This window comes from Squalius cephalus, assembly GCF_949319135.1.
Source record: "Squalius cephalus genome assembly, chromosome: 23".
In the NCBI taxonomy this organism is placed as follows: Eukaryota; Metazoa; Chordata; class Actinopteri; order Cypriniformes; family Leuciscidae; genus Squalius; species Squalius cephalus.
The window spans coordinates 18,287,919-18,311,939 of NC_137144.1; the positions used below are offsets into that span (position 1 = coordinate 18,287,919).

The window sequence follows — 24,021 nt, forward strand, 5'->3', positions numbered from 1 at the left end:
AAATTATATTATATATTATTTCTAATTAATTTAATTTCTGATATTTTACTTTATAGAAATTAGACAATTATTTTCGGAAGAATTAAATGTATCTAAAGTCTTTATTTGTCCTCGAGGTGATTTTAGATTCAGCATCATGACGCGGTTTTTTTCCCGCCTTCCCCTTTTTTCCTGTCAGTAACTTTATTCGAGTAACGTTAAACCAGGTTGCCTTTTTCATCTAGAACTGAAACATGGGTTTCTTAAAACAACTAGACGTTGAAAATTTCAAATCCTGGAGAGGAAAGCAAACTATTGGCCCATTTAAAAGGTTTAATTGCATAATTGGCACTAATGGATCAGGTGAGTTGGTAATTAAGCTAATTTACGTGGCTAATCTTACAAAACCGTGACTGTATTTTGCTCGATAGCGCTACGCTAATCCAATTATTAGTCATTTCGTCAAATAACGTGCTTTATTTAGATGCTTTGCGTGCTACACACGTTTTTAAAGAAATGTTATCAATAGATTCATTTACGCCTAACGTTATATGGTGTCGATATCTGTCAGCGTCATTTTGGCTTTTCAATGGAAAAGAGAGCGATGAAATATTAATGTCGCCAAAACATATAATTGTGTATTAAAAGCGTACCAGGTATCTAAGATATCACCAGTCTAAAGGACATACATATTTATAGTATTATAAAGCGTATTAGGTGGACAAAGTACACTTAACTTACTTGAGTGAAAGTACTAACGTTACTGGTCAAATATTACTCCGTTACAAGTAAAAGTTGTAAAGACAGAAGTACTCGTTTTTAAAACTACTTAAGTATCAAAAGTAAATGTAAATGCAATGTTTTATTATTGTTGCATTGTTGTATGTGATACTTAACGTTACTTTACCTCATGCCTCTGCATCTATGCCTGCGTACCTAACGTTACCCTCATATCAATATCAGATTTATTTCTAGAACACAGTTCCAGTAGTGGGATTGAATGTGAGATTGAATAAGTGCACTCAATAACGTCCACAATGGTTTCTGACACCCAAATGGCTGTTCCCTCAAAGAGTGCCCTATTTAAAGTTTTTGGGCTTTTAGTATGAATATGTTAGCCTTACTGTTATCTATAAGCTAGTGTGCTCCAAAACAATGTCAAAATTCGCATTTAGGAGACCAAACCCAATGTTGAAAGTGAAAATCAGGTTGATGTCAGAATCCAACATCAGATTGACTCTAATCTCCAGCGTCGGACAGACGTTGTATCGTGGTTGAAAATGAAAATCGGGTTGACATCAGAAACCAACATCAGTCGGGTTCTGACATCAACCCGACTTTCATTTCCAACCAAAATGCAACCCCTGCAACCAAAATCCTCTCCTGACTGACGTTACAACTTTCTACTCAAGGACCTTGACAGAAATGTAGTAGAGTAAAAAGTACAATATTCGTCTTTCAAATGTAGTGAAGTTAAAGTAAAAAGTTTCCAGAAAAAATAATACTCAAGTAAAGTACAGATACTCAAAAAGTGTACTTAAGTACAGTACTCAAGTAAATATACTTTTTTACTGTCCACCTCTGTATTATATCATATAGTCTAGTGTAGTATAGTAAGAATATCATGTAAATACCATGGTACTATCTTTTCATACCATCATTTTACTATGTTACCACCAGTTTAAGGGACATGCATATTTATAGTATTTTATATCATATATTCTAGTGTAGTATAGTAAGAATATCATGTAAATACCACGGGAACTTCATACCATAATTTTACCATGTTACCACCACTTTACTGTGGTACATTTGAACTTCATGTAGATGTTTTGCATGATAAAATGTTTAGGAGGCATCATCAGTATGGATTAGTGTTATTGAAACAATTTTGATTGTTGTTTTTCTCCTCTGTAGGCAAATCTAATGTCATGGATGCTCTTGGATTCGTGATGGGAGAGAGGGCGGTAAACCTCCGTGTGAAGCACACCAGAGATCTCATCCACGGTGCCCACATTGGCAAACCCGTGTCGACCTTCGCCAGTGTGACCATGATCTACTGTAGAGACAATGAGGAAATTACCTACAGTAGATGCATTTCAGGTGAGTGTGATTGAGCTCCGCTAGAAATGAATGGTAAAACCGAACTGAATCATTTTCTGATGGAAAGATTCACTTTTTACAGGGGAATCTTCTGAGTATCGTGTGAATGGTAAACAGATGACTTTGGCGAAGTACACTGGAGAGCTAGAGAAGATCGGCATTGTGGTGAAAGCGAAGAATTGTCTGGTGTATCAGGTGCTTCAGTGAGAAAATGGTCAACAAATGCCGTAGCATTTGGTTATCAGCATTTGATTTATTGTTATTAATAGTTTTTTTATTTTTTATTCTTACACTAATCATGGATTTTTTTGTATATCAGGGTGCTGTGGAGTCAATTGCCATGATGAATGCCAAAGAGCGAACAAAGATGTTTGAACAAATCAGCAACTCTGGAGAGCTGAGAGCTGAATATGATGCCAAGCTAGCGGTCCTGCAGAAAGCCAAAGAGGACACCCAGTTCCATTTCAACCGGAAGAAAGCGGCTACAGCTGAGAAGAAACAAGTCTTCAAAGATAAGACTGAGGTAAGACCTGTCAGATGTCGAAATATTTTCATATGATGCATCTCTTTGACAATGTATTTGTCTCGATCTTGTCAGGCGGAAAAATATCAGACACTGGTGGACGAACTCAGCGAAAGCAAACTCCAGCTGACCCTCTTTCATCTCTTCCACAATGAGAAAAACATAAACGCACAGTCAGAATCACTGAGGGACGCGCAGGAGGCCGCAGCGCAGCAGAAGAAGAGCCTGGATGTCTGGGAACAAACCGTGAAGGCTCAGAAGAAAGAACATGGGCGCCTGAACCGAGAACTTCAGCAGTTGGAGAAGGAGATCAGGCGAGTCACTGGCAATGCACTTTAACTGGAAATATCTTTGAATGCAGAGAGAGCAAAAGTAAATTATACTGCTAATCCTTGCATTAAACATTACTTTTACATTAAAAAAAACATTACTTTATAAAAAGAATATATATATATTTCTTGATGCCAGATTCAAAAACTTGAAATGCATTCCTAAAGTAGAAAGAGCTGGAGTTTGGGAAACATTAGACAAGATTCTAAAATAGACCCTGGCTCCTCATCACTCAGATACTGAACCAAAAAATAAATTTGATCTCTGGTTGGGCTCTGATACAGAGTCAGATGATGAAACATCACTGGAATCCAGCCCTCTTGCTAGATCCAGAGCAGTGCCCAGCATAAGCCTTGAACAATGCCCTTTACAATAGTGGTGTGCACACAGCAAATGTCATGACAAGCTGGTGACTCTTGCACTCAAATATCTTGCAACTCCTGCTTCAGCTGTGCCGTGTGAGAGACTATTTTCACTCGCAGGACACATTGTGCACAAGCAGAGGGCTGCTCTGGCACCTGAGAATATTACTGTATGCCTTAGCAGCTGGCTAAATGTTGACTAGAAAAATAAGATGTCCTCACGTGTCAGAATAAGTTGAAAATTAGTGAAATTGTTCAATCTGATTGTTCACGTTGTTGGATATAGCAAATGATAAAATAGGCTCGTTTGAGATGAGCAAAATCTGTGCGGATGTGCGGATTCTGCAGTCAGGCGCAGTTACTCCACCGACTGTGCTGTGCAAAAGCACGATGGGAAACGGCAAAGCTTAATCTTCATTGGTTGAAACAACAGTGATATATTGTTCTCTTTTAAAATGTTTAATTTAAAAACTCTGGTGTCATGTTTTTTTTTTTTATGTGTATAAATTGTGTGGATATTCCCAAAATCTGACAGTGCGATCTCGCTATGAGTTATGTGATTGTCATATTTAAAAAAAACTCTGATAAACATGTTTTTCGAATGGAATTATATAACAAGTACTTTGGGTGGCTTGTTCATTATGTTTTTTTTCATATAAAAGCAACTGAAGACAGAACCTAAATTACATCCAGTTTATTAGCATGAGTGAATCCTGTGAAATCTGCCTTTGATCTCACAGGTGTCTGATCCACTATGAGAAAGGAGAACTGTCCGTCTTGCCTGCACTTTTTTCAGTCCTCCCCTCACTGCAGCCGCCTACATCTCAGACGAGGCGCGGCACATCTCAAATGAGCCTAATAAACGTATTAAACAAGAAAAATGGTGTATACTTAATTTTATAAGGTGTGATTTATAAAATTTTAATCTGTTGACAGCCCTATTATTTATATATTTATATATATATGACGATTTACATATTATATTGTTATTAGTATTCATCAAATCTATGTACATTATATATATATATATATATATATATATACACACATACATACACTAACAGAAATATTTAAATAGTTTTTTCAAATAATTAATATTTAATATTTAAAATATACATATATGTAACAATTTACTTTATATAATATAATTCTTATAAATGCACACATAACATTTTACCTATTATTAATCAAATAAATATATATACATTACGTGTATATATACACAAACAAATATTTAAATATTATACATTATTTAAAGTAAAATATACTTATATTATACTTAAATTAACTTTATTTAATGTAATTCTTATTATTAATTTAAAGATATATATATATATATTCATTAATTGTATATATGTGTGTGTGAGTGATTTTTTTTTTTATATATATATTATGGTTTTGCATACCATTTTGTGTGAGAAAAACTAGAGTAATGGCTGCAGAATTTTTTTTAAATATTATTTTATTTATAAATCTCACTGCAGAATGTTGTTCTTCCAGATCTCAGGAGCAGATTGTTAATCAGCAGAGGCCTCAGTACATCAAAGCTAAAGTGAACACCTCCCACCACGAGCACAAAGTGGAGGAGGCGCGCAGATCGCTTCAGAAGAACCGGAGTCAGCAGGCCAAAAAGGAGCAGGAGCTTGAGGAGCTAAAGGGAGAGCTGACTGAGCTGGAGAAGGCCTGGAAGGTCTCTGAGAGGGAGATGGAGGAGGAGGAGGCTCAAAGAGGAGACGGAGTGCAACTAGAGGAGGCCCAGGTTAAAATCAGTGTCTTGTGAACATTCCCTCTATAAGGACACATGCAGAATGGAAGCTGTTTCAATTTGAAATTTTAGGGTCATAAATAGGGCCAATTTTGTTTATATGTTGACTGTAAAACATTAAGATATATTATGTTACACACTTTGTACAGATGGAGCGGTATAAGGAACTCAAAGAGCTGGCCAGGAAAAAGGGAGCGATTTTAAACCAAAGCGCAGAGAAGCTGCACTGGGAGATAAAAGCAGACCGTGAGAAGCTTCAGTTTGACCTGAGGAGGAAAAGTGAGATACAGGTAGGCTTCTGTCTTTATGTTAGTGTCTTTTTGCGATATTGTGTTGTACAGTAACTCTGTAATTTGTTTATTTGTTCTTATTTTATTATCAACTGTTTACTTGTCTTTAATATTTGAACTAGGGCTGGAACAAACGATTTTTTTTTGTTTTTTTTTTCAATCGATTAATCTATAGGTTTTTCGATTAATCAAACAATAATTTTTTTCCTCCCAGTTAATCTATTGATTCTGAATAATTGATTAAACCTTTGGTTAATTTACCGATAAATAATAACCAATCATTTACAAATAAATTATATCCGTAACTAATCTATGTATGAACTTTTACCTAATGATTTTTTGGGCGATTTACAGCAGCAACTGCTTACAAGTATGAATCCTGAAATGTTTTGTTCATTCAGGAGCTTAATGTTATGTTCATTCAGCTATATGATCAAACAGTTGAAGTCACAACAGCATTATAACTAACCATGCACATTTGTATTAAGCACAAAATATGAGGCTGACAACAGTATTCTATTGCTGTGTAAATTACACTGCCGTAGTCCAAATAATTACACTGCCGTCTCGTCTTTTTGAGGTAAGAGCCCCGGGATGTTTTCTTTCTTTTCAGATGCCCCTGCATAAAAGTTGTGCTGCTGTGGTTTGCCATTTCAGTTTTACAGGGTGTACAGAGCAGGGTGTTTAGATTGGGCTGGATATTTTTGTAATAACAGCTGATTTTCAGCATGCCCGGGAGCCGTCATCATTGGCGAATGTAAATAGCGCGACGAATCGACACATTCCATGTAAATACACTAATTTACGACGTGTCGTTCAAGCACTAATTTGAACTTCATATGAGTTAGGCTAGTAGTTTTAACTGTGGTATCGAAATTGGAATCAAGAATTGTTCAATTTCACTAGTTTCTAAAATGTTGGTGTTCATAACCTTATTAGAATATAAGGCTACTGGGTTCAAAAACAGTGAAAAAAATGTGGTGGGGCCAGTAAAAAGTAAAAATGTGGGCTAGTAGAAAAAATCCTTAGCACTGAGCCCTGCGATTTATTTCATGATATAAATTTTTGTTTGCAGGCAAGTATTAAACACTCTCAAACTCGGATGGAAGATTTCAGCAGAAGGGCAGAGAAGCTGGAGGAGTATGCCAACACTACTAAGTATGACACCCTTAAATACCTCTGCACTACTAAGAACCAACATTATAGAGCTTGTAGGGATGTGATTTAAGATTTGTTTTGTTATTGTATTAATTTACAAAAATATTACTGTAACTGAATTGTATTTTTATTTATTTTTTAGCAACATTATTCAGTTGAACTATCAGTCACATCTTACTTTTTTTCTGAAGGAAAGCTCTGGAGGAGCAGTGTCAGCAGGAGGAGCAGCTGGCAGAGGAGCTGTCGAGAGGCTCCATACGAATGGAGGAGGTGAACGAGGAGCTCGCGCAGGTGCTGACCAAACTGCAGAACGCTCGGCTGGACAGCCAAGAGAATCGACGACAGCAGAAACGAGACGAAGTCCTTGAAAGCCTCAGGAGACTCTACCCTGATACAGTGGTACTGTAACAATCAGCGTGCACAGCCACCTAATGCCAGTCAAGCAGATTAGACCATATTTTTTTGTCATCTGTTTGATTGAAGCATTGCAAGAAATTATGGATTAAGTAATTAAGTAATGTCATTTTAAATATTTTCCTTTTTGACAGTAACATCAATACTGTCAGTAGGGGGGTGGTTTCCATAAAAATAATAAGCAGGAACTGTTTTCCATATTGATAATTATTAATGATTCTTGAGCAGCAAATCAGCATATTAGAATGATTTCTGAAGGATCATGTGACACTGAAGACTGGAGTAATTATGCTGAAAATTCAGCTTTGCCATCACAGGAATAATACATTTTTTTAAATATATAAAAAGTAATATAATATAATACAGTAATATAATGAAATATTTGTATAATTGAAATGAACTGATTTTACTGCATTTTAGATGAATTAAATGCAGCCTTGGTGAGCATAAGAGACTTCTTTCAAATTAAAAACTTCTGTTGGTTTCTTAACTCATTTCAGTATGGCCGTCTGGTGGACTTGTGCCAGCCCATCCACAAGAAATACCTGCTCGCCGTCACCAAGCTGTTTGGCAAGAACATGAACGCTATTATTGTGACGTCTGCCAAAGTGGCTCATGACTGCATCCGATTTCTGAAAGAAGAAAGAGCCGAACCAGAGACATTTCTTCCTATTGACTATATAGATGTGAGTGACTCATCAGTGAAAGCCCTTCATAATTAATTACTTTGCTTTATTTTTTATTTACTTAAACAGCTTTTCCTGTGGTTGGATTTGCAAAGAGTGTTCTTTAACTGTATGTGCATCAGGTACACCCTCTGAACGAGCGTCTGAGGGAAGTGCAGGGAGCCAAGATGGTGGTGGATGTGGTTCAGTGCGCTCAAAACGCCCCTCAGCTTAAGAGGGTGATTCAGTTTGTGTGCGGAAACTCCCTGGTCTGCGATTCTCTGAAAGACGCCCGTCGCATTGCCTTCTATGGCCCTGAGCGCCTTCAGGTGAGTACATGCACCTGTATGACACAAAGATTACATCATTATTTCAGGCCGATTACATTTACAGTTATACTAAACATCTATGACTTGTGTTACATGTAAAATGTCTTGTTTAGACGGTGGCTCTTGACGGCACCTTGTTTCGCAAGTCTGGGGTGATCTCCGGAGGCTCCTTGGACCTGAGCAAGAAAGCTCGACGCTGGGATGAGAAGGATATGAATAAACTGAAGGAGGAGAAGGATAAGCTGTCATCTGAGCTGCGTGTACGTGTCCCAGATTGCTAATACACACTATAGATACCTGTGCGATGGCAGACATGCAATAAAAACTGAAAATCATGTCGAAAGTCCAAAATCCTGCTATATATTAAACATTAAGTACATGCTGACTAGTTGTGGTTTTGTTTCTTCATGCAATGAAAATCACAACTAGTCAGCATGTATTTAATGTTTAATATATAGCAGGATTTTGGACCAATGAGGTTTCAGTGTGGGTGTGGCTACTTAGATTAAAAATTCTTATTTGAATGGAAGAGATTCACTTTCTCTTTATCATGTCATACAGTATTATATTGCAGGCTAATAGTGTTGATGTATGTGCAGGCCCTGATGAAGCTGAAGCGTAAGGAAGTGGATTTGAAGCAGATCAGGGCTCAGTCTCAGGGAAACCAGACTCGCCTCAAATACTCCAACACAGAACTGGACTCCATACGCAAGAAGAGCATCCCAGCTTGTCAGGCTGCAAGTCACACTCTTTCTTCTTTCTTTCCCCTCCTCCATTGTTGCATGACATTTAAAAATCTCTAATACTCTTATGAAATCTTGGTGTGTGAACTTTAGGAGATTTCCAAACTCAGAAGTGAGCTCTCCAACCTCGAGGCCCAGTTTGAGATACAGACTGAGAATGTAGAACTAAAGGATAATGAGATGACGGCCGTCAGAGACAAAATGCATCAGGTCAATTGATTTAAGTGTAACATGATCTCTTGCGGTTTTCCGTGGTCATGGAAAACTAGGAAATATCAAGGAATTTAAAGTTGTTCAATATGAGTTTTATTTTGTTATTCATGCCAATAATGACAGTAAGGTTGCACAAATGTACACTAAACTGCTGAAATTATAGTTTTACAGTATTTAGTCAATCTCTTTAAAAACATTCTTCAAAAAAAAAAAAAAAGTATTGGTCAATATCATTCCTCCATGCTAAGCTCTCTTGTGGGTTGATTTTGCTCATCTTAGATGGAGGACGTGGTGTTTGCAGACTTCTGCGTAGAGATCGGTGTGGCTAACATCCGTGAGTATGAGCAGGATTATCTGCGACTGCAGCAGGAGCTTGAGAAGAAGCGGTAAGACCTGCACAAACAAATCCTAGCCATGTTATCACTGGCATTCCATTATGGCATGAAATATTATGTGAACTGAATCTGGCTAATTAAATCTCCTGATTGTCCAGCCTTCAGTTTGAGTCCCAGCATACCCTGCTAAGTATCCAGCTGGAGTACGAGCAGGCTCAGTTGAAGAAACTCGTCAAACAGATGAAGAAAATAGAAGAGACCATCGAAAAAGAGGAGAACATCGTTATTAGCTTGAAAGAGGCAAACTCACTCACTCCACTTTTGAGACCAAACATTTGACATTTTGACTACATTTCTCTTTTTTTTTACTCCGTTTAGTGTCATGTTGAGCTGGTACTGTAAAAAGGTTCTGACATGTTTGTTTTTTACATTTGAAGTACTGCTGTCTGTTCCCCACGTCTCCACCAGGTGGAGGACAGACTTTTGATAGCTGTGGAGCAGACACAATCAAATCTCCTAGAACTGAACAACCAGCTGTCAGAAAAGACAACTTTAGTTAACAATGCCAAGATAGAGCTTGACAAGACTCTTAAAGGCTCCCAGGAGAGAAACAAGTGGGTATCTGAGCATGATAATGGTTGATCTGAGAAAAAAGAAAAGATGCTAATAGTTGGTGTTATATATTTGATTTATTTCTCCTGTTTGTCTGCAGGGTGCTGATGAAGCTTCAGAAGGAAACGATCTGCGCTGAGGCAGCCCTAGAACAGCTGAGACTGAGCAGACACAACCTGCTGCTGGGCTGTAAGATAGACAACCTACCGTTGACACTGATTTCAGGAGATCTGGACGACATCAGTGACATACAGGTGCAAACAGAGGGTCAGACCTACTCAAAATAAGGCAGCACAGATTATATTCCCTTTTGTATTTTTCCTATTCTGCTTGTTAAGTGTCCTCTAACTTTATTGCAGCTGGACTCAGAGTCTCAGAGCATCAGCACGTTGGATATTTATGAAAGAGAAGCGCAATTGATGTTTGATTATTCAACACTGGACAGGAGCCTTAAGGTGAAAACATGACATTTAAGCAGTCTCACTCAGAGCGGTCATTCTTATGCTGTAGATAGGGCTGTCGCGATAACCGTAATATTGTAGTACCGCGCTATTGACAAGCCAACCGCAGAGGAATGCAAGTAACCGCAGCAACCGCAATATTCGCGTTTTCTTTTTTCGTAAGGCTTTACCCTTCTTGTTTTGAATTTCATGCATATGTATTTAATGTTAAATAAGTTAATAATGATAACAAAACTGTGTTTATCATGGTGATTTGTACAGAGGCTTCATGGATTTGCACTTAACAAGCCTAAATACAGTGAATGACAGAGATCGACTGAGCGCATGCGATTACCTGCGTCTGTCTTTGAGGCCAAGTCATATATTCGTTAAAAGGTTGCCGAGTCCAAGGAAAGCGAAATATTTGTCGTATCATCCTTTTAACGTTTAAGTGTACTTACCATGAATGGCGGCAGCGCTGGTCAATGCATTGAATCAATGCCATTGGTCTAATTGGATTGGATTAAGTGAAGCTTCAGCGTTACCCATGCGACGCATTGCTGGTCAGCTGAGCCTTGAAAAGTGGAGCTCAGTTAAAATAATTAACACCTTGTTTCATTACATCTATCATTTAATGAATCAGCGTTTTGAACATGTTTTTTGTTGAATGAAAAGTTTAGTGACTCATTCAAAGATAGTCCCTTGCCGCCACCTAGTGGTGTAACAATGTAACTGCGCGCTGAATGACAGCCTGTCTATGCGCAGAGACGAAGACGATGATACTGGTGAAATATCAGCAGAAAGCCTCTTGTCCAGTCAGATTCGAGGATCGGAACTTACTGTTATACATATAAATATAGCCTAACAAGCTTATTGTCAGGTTTATGTTCTGTTATGTTGATCCTTATTTTGACATTCTCTTCTGTTTACTTCACTTCCTGTTTAAATGCTGTTATATTGGTTACTGAATATGTCCTCGTTTTTGTGCATGCTGACCACATCGTAACACATTTATATAGTAACAAATAAATCAAAGTAAATAAATGGCGCTAATATTGCATATCGCGCTATTGAGCCACTCAAAATTACCGCAAGGGAAAGTCCTTCACCGCGACAGCCCAAGTTGTAGAAGTGATTTTGATTTATTTTGTGTGTAGGCCCTCACTGATGAGAGTGAATTGGAGGCTCAGTTAGAGAAGCTCAAAGAGAGCATCTCTTCTGTGGAGTCCATGATCATGATGTCCAGAGCTCCCAACCTGAAAGCTCTAGAAAAGATCAGAGAGGTTAAGGACAGCTACCGGGAAGTCATGGATGGTACGAGACAAATATGTATACATTTCATGGTGGGGAATGGAACTACTCCTGAAATAGCCCCTCTATTAAACTTTCTACATTTTAAAATTTTAGTTGCCTATGTAGTCTGTCTATTAGCTTTGAGATTATCTATGGTTCGTTTTAGTTTGTTATAATAACCCTTTTTGGGTTTAAATGTATTGTCGTAACACATCCATCAATCACATAAAACATTGATCATGTTTGTGTGTTTTTACCTCTCCATACTCAAAAACCCTCAGCTTTTGAGACCAGCACACAAACTACTAAGAAATGTGGTCAGGAGTTTGAGCAAGTGAAGACCAAACGCTTCCAACTCTTTAGTCAGTGCTTTGAACATGTGTCTATCGTCATCGACCAGATCTACAAGAAGCTCTGCAGAAACACCAGCGCTCAGGTCCATGCTTGACTCATTTCTTCAATGACTTGTTCATTCATTTTTATTTTTGTATGAAACGTTGTTTTTACGCACGTTCTTTAGGCCATTCTCAGCGCTGAGAACGCATATGAGCCTTACCTGGACGGCATCAACTATAACTGTGTGGCTCCTGGGAAACGATTCATGGCCATGGACAACCTGTCAGGAGGAGAGAAGGCCATCGCTGCTCTCGCTTTGGTCTTTGCCATTCACAGGTGAAAAACAGCATAAGCACATAAACTTCTTATAAAGTAATATCTGACTATAAATACAGATGTTTTTGATGTGGGAGAAAACTGTAAAGATCATTGTTGTTTAATCTTAGCTTTCGTCCTGCCCCGTTCTTTGTGCTGGATGAAGTGGATGCTGCCCTGGACAACACAAACATTGGCAAGGTAAGACCAGCCTCAATGTCTCAGAAATGTGCTGTTTTGATATTCTTTATCTGCCATGATAGAAAGACATTGTTTCCTTTCAGGTTACAGGATTTTTCCGGATGATGTCCAGAGAAAGCTGCCAGATCATTGTGATCTCCCTGAAGGAAGAGTTCTACTCGCGGGCAGACGCTCTCCTTGGAGTCTATTCTTCGGTATACACACATCCACACTGTATCACATCAATCTCATCACTCATTGTCCATTTAGAGTCCCCATGTCTGTAGGTCTGTTTTTTTTTTTTTTTTTTTTCAGTTTAATGCATAACACAACGCGTAAGCAGTGCATATTTTTGATGCCGCCCATGTTATCAGATTAGAGCATTCACACTGCACGCAGAGGCGGTGCGGCAGCGTGGAGCAGAGCAGAAACAGCAGTGCTGCCATCGTTTCACCGCCAAGTCTATTTTTGCTGTGCCTCTCGCGCTGAATTTAAGCCACAGTGCATTGTTCTTGTTCAAAATAGCATGAAAAATAACACATTTCACCATAAAATCATACAAGTGAGGTGTTTCACAATCACCATATGACATTCAGCGCTGTGAAAAAAAATAAAGAACAAGAAAACACATCATTGCCAGAAGTTTTTGCCCAAACTTCAAAGGCTTGTTTAATGGATTAAAACTAGAGGCATATCTTAACTCTAAAATGACTTTTATCATGTAACATAACCATGATGCATTTTTTTAAGAATCAATGAATTGAAAGTTCAAAGGAACAGCATTTATTTGAAACAAATCTTTTGATACATTATAAATGTCTTTAAAGAAAAAATAATTAACTCCAAACTCTTAAGGAATGAGCTTTTTCAAAGTAACCACCTTTTTCTTACAATATAGCTCAATATATGCAGGTAATGCACCAACATATTTGGAAATAATGTTTTGTTATAATATTTGAATTACAGGGGGTGTATCCAAATTTTTGTTCTCAAAAAGTAGACAAACCATTCATTATCTTCCTTTTTTAGCAGGAAGTACATCAACACAGAAATTAAACTTGTTTATTTAACTTTTTTTTTTTTAAAGTCTTTTCAAATTCTGGATGCTTTTTGATTCATGCCAGTTGTATCCGAGTTCTCTCATTTATCATGCACCCCTTTTTTTGCTTGTCGTCACAGTTTGATGAATGCATGTTCAGCCGTCTTCTCACCCTGGACCTCACCCCATACCCACTGAACGACGAGAACGGCACAGAAAGAGAGATGGACAAATGATTTAAATGGGATTACGGCAGATAATGCCAGAACTGTTCTACTGTGAAAGTTAGAAAAGTAGTTACATTTAAAAGTGTTTCATGTTAAGGCTGTTTTTCATGTGTTTGCTTTTGTTCAATATGTAAAGTAATTTTAATACAGTTTTATTGTTTGCGTTTGTGAAGAGGTTTGTTTGAATTTCTTCATTAGTGGTTGTGTAAACTGTACACTTTGACCTGCCGCTCTGTCACTAGGGTGGAGTTTCAGCAAATCCTCAGCCTCTGTTATTCCATTCTCTCTTACTCTCTGCTTCTCTCCTCGTTTCGTCAAATGTAAAGCTTTGCTTTCCTTAGCAACTCCAATGGCTTCTTACACAGTGGTCATTGTCCCTCTCAGGAACAGTCTTACCAGTCTGGATGCAGTGCAGTTCTTCCTCTGGGTTAGTTTGCTTTCTCATCTATGTTTGTTATAATTTGTAATGCTATCAGGGGTTTTCTAGGAATGCTTTTAGTAAACAAGTCGAAGTAATTCAAATATAATTGAGGTGACCATATTGTTGGATAAACTAAGCATTCACAATGTTTAGAAAAGGTAGAAAGCATAACTCAGCCAAGTAATGTATGTATTGCTGTTAATTCAGGTTTAACTGTATATTTTAGGTTGGTTATGTTATCTTAAAACTGTAAAATGAAAGTTGCATCAGTATTTCTTTCAAACTAATAGTTTATTCTCAAACACAGACGTCAGCTATCACAGTTCATCACGACATTCCCGTCCAGCTCCGATGGGAATACTCATAGTTCACAGCTACTTAACACACACATTGTGGTCTATTTTAATTTTGTTTACTTTGCACAATGCAATTGTGAAAACCTGTTTGTTAGTTTTTTTGAGGCAGCTGTATGTAAACAAACACTAATACAGTCAAAAATGTAAAAACGCTCCATTATGTAGCATTTAGAAAAAGAAGAGATTGCATGAGCATATTTTATATTTGCAGGTGAAAAAACTGAAGGACTTGGAGAGGGAAAAGGACCTTCTGTGGATGGGATTACATGCTTTAGAGCAGGTTCGAGAGAGGTTATGCTCGAAGCTGGAAGACAATTCCAGCAAAAAAGAGATTCAGGAGTTCCCAGACACTCCCACCCTGTTGTTGGCTCAGATCCACAGAGTGAACAGGGCATTGAGGAATCTATTGTGTGACTCCAGGAATCCCACCAATCCTGCTCAAGGCAGGCCTTCGATGGAAGGTTATGTTCCTTAAACAGTAATGCATGCCAAATCACTGTAAAAGTTCTTGTTGTTCTATCTTTGTAACTTGTTAGTCAACTATTGAAGTCAATGTATTGAAAGCCGTTTACCTTTTTATCAGGTACTGAAGGACATCTGCCCTCTCCTGCCTGTTCAGAAGAAAGTGCTTGTTTTTGATCAACTGTTTATCCTGATGTCCTGTACTGGATTTTGTGTGCTTTCAGAATATATTCTTCTTTGAGTGGCTTGAAATCGTTTTATATGCAATAATGGAAGCTTACCAATATTTGACGTTTACAAAATGTGCAGTATACAACTAGAGCACACTGTGGATTTAATGAATCCATGTGTAATGTAAAAGTGATGTAATGTCAATTATGTCATTAACCCTCTGGTCCTCTTCAGTCACTTTTGACTTTAAATGGTAACTTCATCGGAATGATTACGAAACCTGGTACTTTTTTGTGGCACTGGCCGGAACAGAAAAAATTGACATGATTGTAAAAGGCTAAATGTCAAGAGAGAAAAAAGTCACACTGTACTCTTCACTGTAGGAAATTAATGGGAAATACGAAAAAATTTGTAAATACAGAGAATTTTTTGGGTGTACAATCACACATAGCAAAAAAACACATAGCAATGAGGTTAAAATCTAAACCATCGAGTACAAAATAGACAAACATACACATAAATGAACGGTGTGGGCATAAATTGCAAAATTGAGAGACTCAACTAAGAGGTTAAAATAGATCAGTCCCAGATGGGTTAAATTCTGATAAAACATTCTTTTTACATTTAATGAATTTTGATGAGAAACAAAATGCTTTGGACTCTAATAATGTAAAAGCACCATATTAACATGTCAATCAAATGAAAAAAGAGAAAGTTATATAAAATATAAAACCTAAAATCTTGGTTCTCAGTAACTGTATACAGGCATCTAGTGGCTACACCATGATGGTATTACAGGTGATGTTCTTCATTTCCTTCCACCAGATGGCACCAATCTGCCTCCATTCATGGATTTTGGATTGACTCTTGACTTAAAGGTGCATTGTGTAATATTTAGGAGAATCTGTTGACAGAAATGCAATCTCATATACATAACTATGTTTTCAGTGGTGTATAAAGACCTTACTTAGTGAACTGTTATGTTTTTATTACCTTAGAAAGCCATCTACATACACCGTGGGTCCCCTTATATTGAAATGCACGGACATGTTTCTACAGTAGCCCTAAACTGACAAACTCGTTTCGTTATGTTGTTCTTCCTGCAAGGAAGCTAGCTAAATCAGTGAATAAAACACTGACACAATGATGAACAAGTAACAATAATATTGGCAATAACATATCGTTTTACTGAATAATAAAGTAAACATTTCTTAATTTATCATTGATGATTGTGCTGGACTGGTTACTCTCTGTTGTTTCAGACGATGACACATTTTCCTGTCGGCCACCGTAACTTTTGTTGGTTGCAATTCGTAACCTCACCACTAGATGCCGCTAAATACCACACACTGCACCTTTAAATCATAGACTGTAAAAAATGCTTTAAATACTGAATGAAGTGAAAAAAAAGTAATGAAAAATATTCAATAGTAGCCTACCATAAAAATTGAAATACTATTAAACGTTATAAGTCACAGAACGAACTTTCTACAATGTCTCCTGCGGCCGAATCACATCATCCACAGCCGTGCTGATATAACGTTAGTTAGAGCCATATCGCACGGTTACTATACTCGTGTGATATTGCTTATATATTTGGGGGTCCTCAGCCACCCAGAGGGATGTAAATGACTCAGAAATATAGAATAATAAACATATCCTGAGGTTTCACCAGCTGACCAATCCTGACTCAAGAGGAAAGCAGATTCCAATCATAAATATGTTATGAAATAATATTACATTTTCAAATGTGTCAAGTTTAATATAGTTTATTATTATTATTTTTTTAAATCAATTATTATATATATATTATTATTTGTGACTGTCTTACGATATATGTCAAGACTTTTATTTTGAAGAGTAGTTTGATTGTGTTCATCTTGGCGCTGAGTTCAAGCGTCGGTTACAGTCAGTGTACAGCGCGCGGATGAAAAAGGACTCGCGTGCAGAATGAAATCAAACTGATTGCCTGAGAACCATGTTGAGGAGAGTGAGCAGCTCGAGCAGCGGGAAGAGCAGCACTTCACGGCGGAGCAGCTCTGTAGGCTTCGATGAGTTCGGCTTTGCTCTCAGTAAGAAAAGAGTTAGGAAACTCCAACACAGATGTCATGACTACAGGTAGATGTCGACTAATACATACATACTAGTATTGGTAACGTACATGTTACTTCCTGTTTTGTGTGTTCAATGCATGTGTTTAGTTGAGCTTTCAGTTCATTTTTTCATAACTCGAAATATAATTCAGTTCACGTGAATAAACACTATGATTTCATCAGTTATCCTCAGCCTAATCCAGTTAAAGTGAAGGAGCTGTGTGAATTTCTCACTTACTGGAATGGATCCAGTTTCATCTGCAGAAATCAGGTGTGCATCTTTCTCTAGATTAGAAGACTCAAAATATGTTTAATAGGTTTACTCAGGGTTGTGCACCATTCAGGATTGAGAATGCATTCACAATTTTTTTTAATATATTTTTTATATCATCTGTAAGTATATTCTTTAAAATCTGATCTTCAGAGAAATCATCATCTACTAAATACATAAGAATGAATATGCATATTTAGTTTAAATGAATGACTTGTGTTTTACAGCAAAACTGGTGTTGGACAAATTGCATTCATCTGTTGATTTGTTTTTTTTACTTACTGTTATTCCAAACCCAATTCCAGCTCATCAATTAAAAATCTAAACTTAAATAATGAATTTTGCCCTACCCTGCGTTTAAAATGATTTACGTAATGTTTTATTGTGTTTAATAATTCACGTTCCTTTTCCCCGAAATCAGATCGAGAGGTTTATTCGTATTGGTATTCCTCCGGCAATACGTGGACGAGTTTGGAAATGCCTCCTAAATATCGACAGTCTCAGAGCTGCTAGCTCTTTTGATTATGAGGTGCAACCCCATCAAAATATTTATTTTTCTTATTATTATTCAAACAAATCAGAGACATTTGCCTTGTTTTAACCCATTCCGATTGGTTTACTTCAGGCATGTCAGGCTGAGATCCGTAGACCTCTGGTTGATCTTGGAGTCAGTGAGTACAGCATCATCTCTACTATAGACTCTCTAGTGGACACAGAGAATGAGATCAGCAGCGGACAGTCGGATCTCCCCAGTGCTGACCTCACACTCTTCAAACAGATCGCCCTCGACCTACGTGAGTTCTGCCTTTGGATGTCCACTGATGTCTTCAGTGTCACACGACCCTTCAGAAACCATTCTAATATGCTGATTTACTGCTCAAGAAACATTGCTTATTATTATTATTATTATTAATATCAAAAATAATATTAAGTTTGGGTTATGTAAGATGTTTTTTTTTTTTATTCAATTTAAATTATATGATTATTAAAATGTAAATGTAATAATTTTAATTCCTACTTTTATTCAGCAATGATGCATTAAATTGATCAAATGTGACAGTAAAGACATATGTTGTTAGGAAAGATTTTTTATTTCAAATAACATTTTAAAATGTATTCAGATAGAAAACATTTGTTTTAAATTGTAATAATATTTCACAACATTACTGTTTTTACTGTATTTTCTATTACATAAATTTGGTTAGCATAACACTTCTTTCAGAACCATTTAAAACAATTTTTTTTTACTGCCTCATTTTCAGGGAAAAATGGGAAATGTCCTGTGACTTTTTTTCACTGATGGCAGTGTTTTTGTTTGAACTTGGCCAATATTCGGAAAACCACATGGGGGCGCTGCCTAAACACACTTCCCATGTAGATTTACACTTCTATTAATGCATTTTGCAGGCCCTTTTACCCAAAGTGCACCAGGATATACATTCAAAGTATGATAGTTTACTGGGAATCAAACCCATATCCTTGTCGTTTCTGACACCGTGCTTTACCTTTTGAGCTGCAAAAAGCCTGACACTTCTATATCGGCCAACTTAAACATTTGCCCTTTTGTATGTGTTCTCTTTTATAACCTTTGCATTGTACAGTATATAGAGTTTTGAAAGGTTGTGTCAGTTCCGTTCCATATTTGTCTACATAGGAAGGTCATTTCCGACTCATCGCACTCTGATGGGGGATCGTCCCGAGGCTATTGAGGGCCAGGCCAAACTTTTCAGAGTTCTTATCGCATTTGCCCGATATAATCCCCAGATTGGATATGTACAAGGTAAAAAAACTGCCTGTACTTCCACAAATGAGGTCGCTGGCATTACTGAAATCTTATTGAACTTTGTGCCTCTGCCTTTATTGGTCCTTTCAAACATATTTGAGTACAGAATATACTGATATTCAGTCTCAAGAGGGCAGTCAAGTGCCATCTTGTTGATATTGCATGTCATGGTCATAATTTGGTTTGCAGTTTTTTTTTCCTTCTGTGGAGCTAATTTAGCTAGTTTGTCCTTGACATTGAGGCCATAATGGGACTATGTGATGCCTTAAGGCTTGTTTGTTTTTCTCAGGGATGTCCTATATAGCTGCTGTGCTCCTAATGATCCTGTCTGAAGAAGAGGCTTTCTGGGCTCTGGTTGCTCTGTTAGAGAAGCCCAAGTATCTCTCAGAGCTCTTTGATTCCTCTATGAAGAAGTAAGACCTTAGCTTTACTGCAGCCAAGTTGATTGTTTTTCGGCCAATGTCAATAATTGCAAATAGGCCAACAATTGGTTGATTAATCAGCCTCACTAATATATTAGCGTAGCATTAGTAATTTCTTGTTTCTTTCAAATAAACCTAGTTTAACCTTTCACCTATTTGAATAATTTATTGTATTTTCAGGATTCAACTTCAAGCTTTGGTTTTTCACCAGCTCCTGAAACACAGGAAACCTCTGCTCTTCCAGCACTTGGTGAGAATTATGGTCGAAATTTTTATTAGATTTGTATGTAATGAAATTGCATTCCAGGTTTTTATGCCTAAGACTTTTGCACAGTACTGTGTATATATATATATATATATATATATATATATATATATATATATATATATATATATATATATATATATATATATATATATACATACACACACACACACACACACACACACACACATATATATATATTTCTGTTTTCTATTTTTATATATTTATATTCTATTCTATTTCTACCTTATCTTTCCTTTGCACTTCCTTTGAAACTAAGACCTTAAAGATGAGGTCTTAAATCCTGGCCTGAACTCTCATCAGTAAAATGTCTGAATATAAAAACAGGCACATGCTGCATAACACACAGTCTCTCAGTCCTCTAGAGTTTGTGTAGATCACAGCCTTTCTCTTGAGAAGCCTCTCCCATTTAATGCCTCTCACAGACAGCCTGTCACTGTGTCTTGTAGACCTTTTCCCGGGGGCTTTTAAATGAGCTCTTCTGTGTTTTTTTTTTTTTATATATATAGTAGTGGCTGTCCGCCTCCTCTGAGCATTTGTGCTGCTTGGAGAACTCTTAAGGGATTTCCTTCTCTCTGTGTGTTGACTCAGCACAGCTGTCTAAAAAGCTGAGCTATTAGACTGCAGCACAGGACAAAAGATGATGCTGTAAACTTACAGGCAGGGCAGATTGCAGTGACAAACCTAATACTAAATGGAGTAGATTGTTATAATCAAGCATTCTGTAATTTGCTCACTCTTATATTGTAACTAACATTAAAGAGGACCTTTTATGCTTTCTACATTTTCTTTAGTGTGTAATGTTGCTGTTTGAGCATGAAAAAGGTCTGTAAAGTTAAAGCACAAAGTCCACTTCAAAGGGAGTTATTCTCTCTATCACACTGTTTCTGAACTCCCTGAAACTCCTTGATTGTAGTCTTCAGTTTTCTTCTGTGAGCGTACTCGTCACAATACTCCTCATTAAAAAAAATCCTGCAAAAAAAAAAAAAAATGGGGAGGGAGGTCTGGTTGAGTTGTATTAGCAGTGTGTTGAAACTCGGTTATGGTAAGGAGCGAGCGTGACCAATGCTCGAAGCAGGTGACCAATCACAACACACTAGTCCAGCTGACCAGTCAGAGCACATTGTGCTTTTCAGAAGGGGGGGCTTCATAGAGACAGGAACTAAACAGGGGTGTGTTTCCCAAAAGCACCATTAGCCAACTATTGAATGCTAGTTCCATTGAATTGTGTTGGTAATGACAGAACTTGCGATCATAGTTGGTTTCGGAAAACACACCCCAGAGCGTTAACGCTTGTTCACAACTAGAATGATAGCTATAACAATGAAGATATAGTTCTAAAAATGGTTCTAAATATAAAAGAATAGCAGAGTTCACACCACAGCTATAACGATAACGACACAGAGGATCGTTGGAGTCATTATCATAACGATTTTTCTAGCTGATGTACGATAAAAACATAGACAGCCAATCCATCCTGCTTTAAAGGGCTTGAACATTTAAAGCAGCAGACGACAAAACTCAGCGTGCAGATAACGATAACTAATATGCTAATATAGTTATAGTTATCGTTCTTGGTGTGAACGGGCATTTACAGTCATAATATGGCCTCTTTAATGAGAAGTTTAGTAGAAGGTTCCAATCGTTCTTTTCCATTCCATTTTGATGGATGGAGACTAGAGCTTTCAAGCTTCAAACAGGGTGCAAAAACAGATTAAATGTTTGTCTGTATAGATTGTGTGTCGTATTCCAATTTTTATAAGAGCTTTGTGTGAGGAACAGACTAAAATGTGGGTAATTATTCACTAACAGTGTAAGTTCTGCATTGATTAAGTCTTATTTCATCCCAAATCAAAAGAAAATGATCTTTTCTATAAAATGCTATAATGAAGCCTTTTTCAGAACTGTTACGTGTTAAGACTTTATTAAGACTATTAAGTTTGCATTGTCAGATAGTAACAGGAGTGTGTTGTTTTCTGTCTGCTTTTAGGAGACTCTTGGGGTGTCTTCTCTGCATTTCATCATGCAGTGGTTTCTCACCCTCTTCACCTCTCTGCCGTGCTGGGACTCGGTGTTGGCCATCTGGGATCTTATCATGCTGCACGGTATTACACACCTTTTTCTTGTTTTTGTACTATAATAATAACATCCCAAGTGTCAAGCTGCCATGTTTGCTTATCAAAGTCGAAGTGTGTGATTTCTGCACCACTAAAGTCACTAAACAGAATAGCAAATGATTGTTTTAAAACAGGTTTCCCGAACATGATCCGATCAATTCTCCATCCTCTCCGCAGGGCTGCAGGCTGTATTTCGCACTGGCCTCACCATCATCCTGCTGCTGGAGTCTCGTATCATGAACATGACTGAGGAGGCCGCCGTGCTGCCCGTTCTGCTGCGAGTGCCTATGGACGTGTGAGTGCAACGATATTAGAGTCCGGCAGATGATTTTTCATGTTATGATTGATACTAAAAATATATTATTTTGTTTAAATTAATTAAAACTAAAACATTCATGCCGGTTTCACAGAAGGCTTAAAGGGATAGTTCACTTTGAAATTAAATTTTGGTATGTTTTAGCTTACCTCAAGGGCATCCAAGATGTAGGTGTCTTTTTTTCCACAGTAGTTTCAATTTTGATATTTTTAGGTCAAACCGTTCTTGTCTCTCAGTCAGATAATGCAGGTCTGTGGTCACTGTCTCAAAGAGCATGCACAGAGTCCAAATTAAACAATTCCCCATCGTAAGTACACATTGATGGCCTAAGACACGAAACGAGCGGTTTGTGTGAGAAAACGAACAGTATTTATATCGTTTTTACCTTTTGTACACAGCCACGTCCAAGTGATCTGAGGGCGCGGGCGCAGACTGGTGCATAGATATATACAATAGATGCCGCCTTGGCTACGGCAGTTCATTGGAACGAGGCGACATCTAGTGTATATATCTATGCACAATAGGAAGCGACCGCGCCCTCAGATCACTTGGACGTGGCTGTGTACAAAAGGTAAAAACGATATAAATACTGTTCATTTTCTCACACAAACCGCTCGTTTCGTGTCTTAGGCCATCAATGTGTACTTACGATGGGGAATTGTTTTAATTTGGACTCTGTGCATGCTCTTTGAGACAATGACCATAGACCTGCATGATATGACTGTCAGACAAGAACGGTTTGACCTAAAAATATCAAAATTGAAACTACTGAGGAAAAAAAGACACCTACATCTTGGATGCCCTTGAGGTAAGCTAAAACATACCAAAATTTAATTTCAAAGTGAACTATCCCTTTAAGCCAAATCCCAGACTAAAATGCATGTTTGAGCTGTTTTAACTAAAAGCAACTTGCACTGACATTTCTTAAAATATGTCAGTGACATTGTTTTGTCTCAAGATGCAAAACGTTCTAAGGAACGTTTATAAAAACTACTTAAATGTCCTAATTTAACAAAGGCCTACACTGTCTGTGAAACCAGGCCTGAAAATTAAAATAAGTCATTTTAAGTGACTTTAGACATCATTATAATGTACAGTATCAAAAGATGTATATTCGTTTTGAGATTTGATAAAGATTACGTTTAATAGTTTTATTAAATTATTAGCGTTTTTAAAGATTAACTTTTAAGTGAGTGTTCGATGATGGCAAAGGTAATCTAAATATAAAGGAAATAATAATAATGATGATAATCATCATCATTATCTTATTACTGTGCATTCCTTGTTTTAGGCTTTTTTCCTTTAACTGCCAGCAGTATTCAGAGATATTTATGCTTCAATATGGGAAATTGTGATGCACGTATAGAAATTTGACTTATATTGCCAATAATTATTTTAATCTTTAATTTGGCCATAATATGATGACTTATATTTTAAATCTTTTCTGGTTTGTTTTTTTCTTTTAGTCTTTGCAGTAAATTGCAAGAACCTTAAATCAAGCAAACCTGCTGTTAAGTATGCAAAAACTGATATTGCTTTAGAAACTGATAATATACAGATAATTTAACTGCTATTTCTTTTCCCAATATGGTCACTAATATATCAAGTGAAGTCAAGCAGGTTCATTATAATGTATTTCTCATCATAACAGTGGAAGAACCGAGACCTAGTC

General features: G+C 37.2%; 2 protein-coding genes across 3 annotated transcripts in view; both read left to right on the forward strand.

Annotated features, from left to right (window-relative positions):
• The first annotated feature begins 157 nt into the window (after positions 1 to 157).
• On the forward strand, positions 158 to 15,409 carry smc1b (structural maintenance of chromosomes 1B). 2 transcript variants are annotated; one of them, XR_013819928.1, is made up of 27 exons: positions 158 to 342; positions 1,897 to 2,082; positions 2,165 to 2,277; positions 2,402 to 2,605; positions 2,681 to 2,919; positions 4,798 to 5,056; positions 5,212 to 5,352; positions 6,428 to 6,510; positions 6,702 to 6,909; positions 7,425 to 7,610; positions 7,733 to 7,918; positions 8,032 to 8,178; positions 8,518 to 8,655; positions 8,755 to 8,871; positions 9,154 to 9,260; positions 9,368 to 9,509; positions 9,678 to 9,823; positions 9,922 to 10,075; positions 10,181 to 10,276; positions 11,419 to 11,575; positions 11,836 to 11,990; positions 12,075 to 12,226; positions 12,337 to 12,406; positions 12,490 to 12,600; positions 13,565 to 14,078; positions 14,640 to 14,889; positions 15,012 to 15,409. XR_013819928.1 is itself a non-coding variant. In XM_079859914.1 (25 exons), the coding sequence occupies exons 1-25, from the start codon at positions 234 to 236 to the stop codon at positions 13,658 to 13,660; spliced, it is 3,702 nt and encodes a 1,233-aa protein (XP_079716040.1). In that variant the 5' UTR covers positions 158 to 233; the 3' UTR covers positions 13,661 to 14,080. The 2 variants fall into 2 exon arrangements, 1 of the variants encoding a protein (XP_079716040.1); XM_079859914.1 differs by lacking the exons at positions 14,640 to 14,889; positions 15,012 to 15,409 and having other exon boundaries at positions 13,565 to 14,080.
• Positions 15,410 to 16,949: 1,540 nt separating this feature from the next.
• LOC307151501 (uncharacterized protein) overlaps positions 16,950 to 24,021 on the forward strand; it is a 38,797-nt gene continuing 31,725 nt past the window's right edge. Inside the window, exons 1-9 of the mRNA XM_079859575.1 lie at positions 16,950 to 17,179; positions 17,338 to 17,425; positions 17,847 to 17,954; positions 18,051 to 18,219; positions 19,080 to 19,205; positions 19,498 to 19,621; positions 19,811 to 19,880; positions 21,907 to 22,021; positions 22,211 to 22,328. Coding sequence (XP_079715701.1) covers positions 17,040 to 17,179; positions 17,338 to 17,425; positions 17,847 to 17,954; positions 18,051 to 18,219; positions 19,080 to 19,205; positions 19,498 to 19,621; positions 19,811 to 19,880; positions 21,907 to 22,021; positions 22,211 to 22,328 — 1,058 coding nt within the window. The 5' untranslated portion in view covers positions 16,950 to 17,039. The remainder of the gene's footprint in view (positions 17,180 to 17,337; positions 17,426 to 17,846; positions 17,955 to 18,050; positions 18,220 to 19,079; positions 19,206 to 19,497; positions 19,622 to 19,810; positions 19,881 to 21,906; positions 22,022 to 22,210; positions 22,329 to 24,021) is intronic.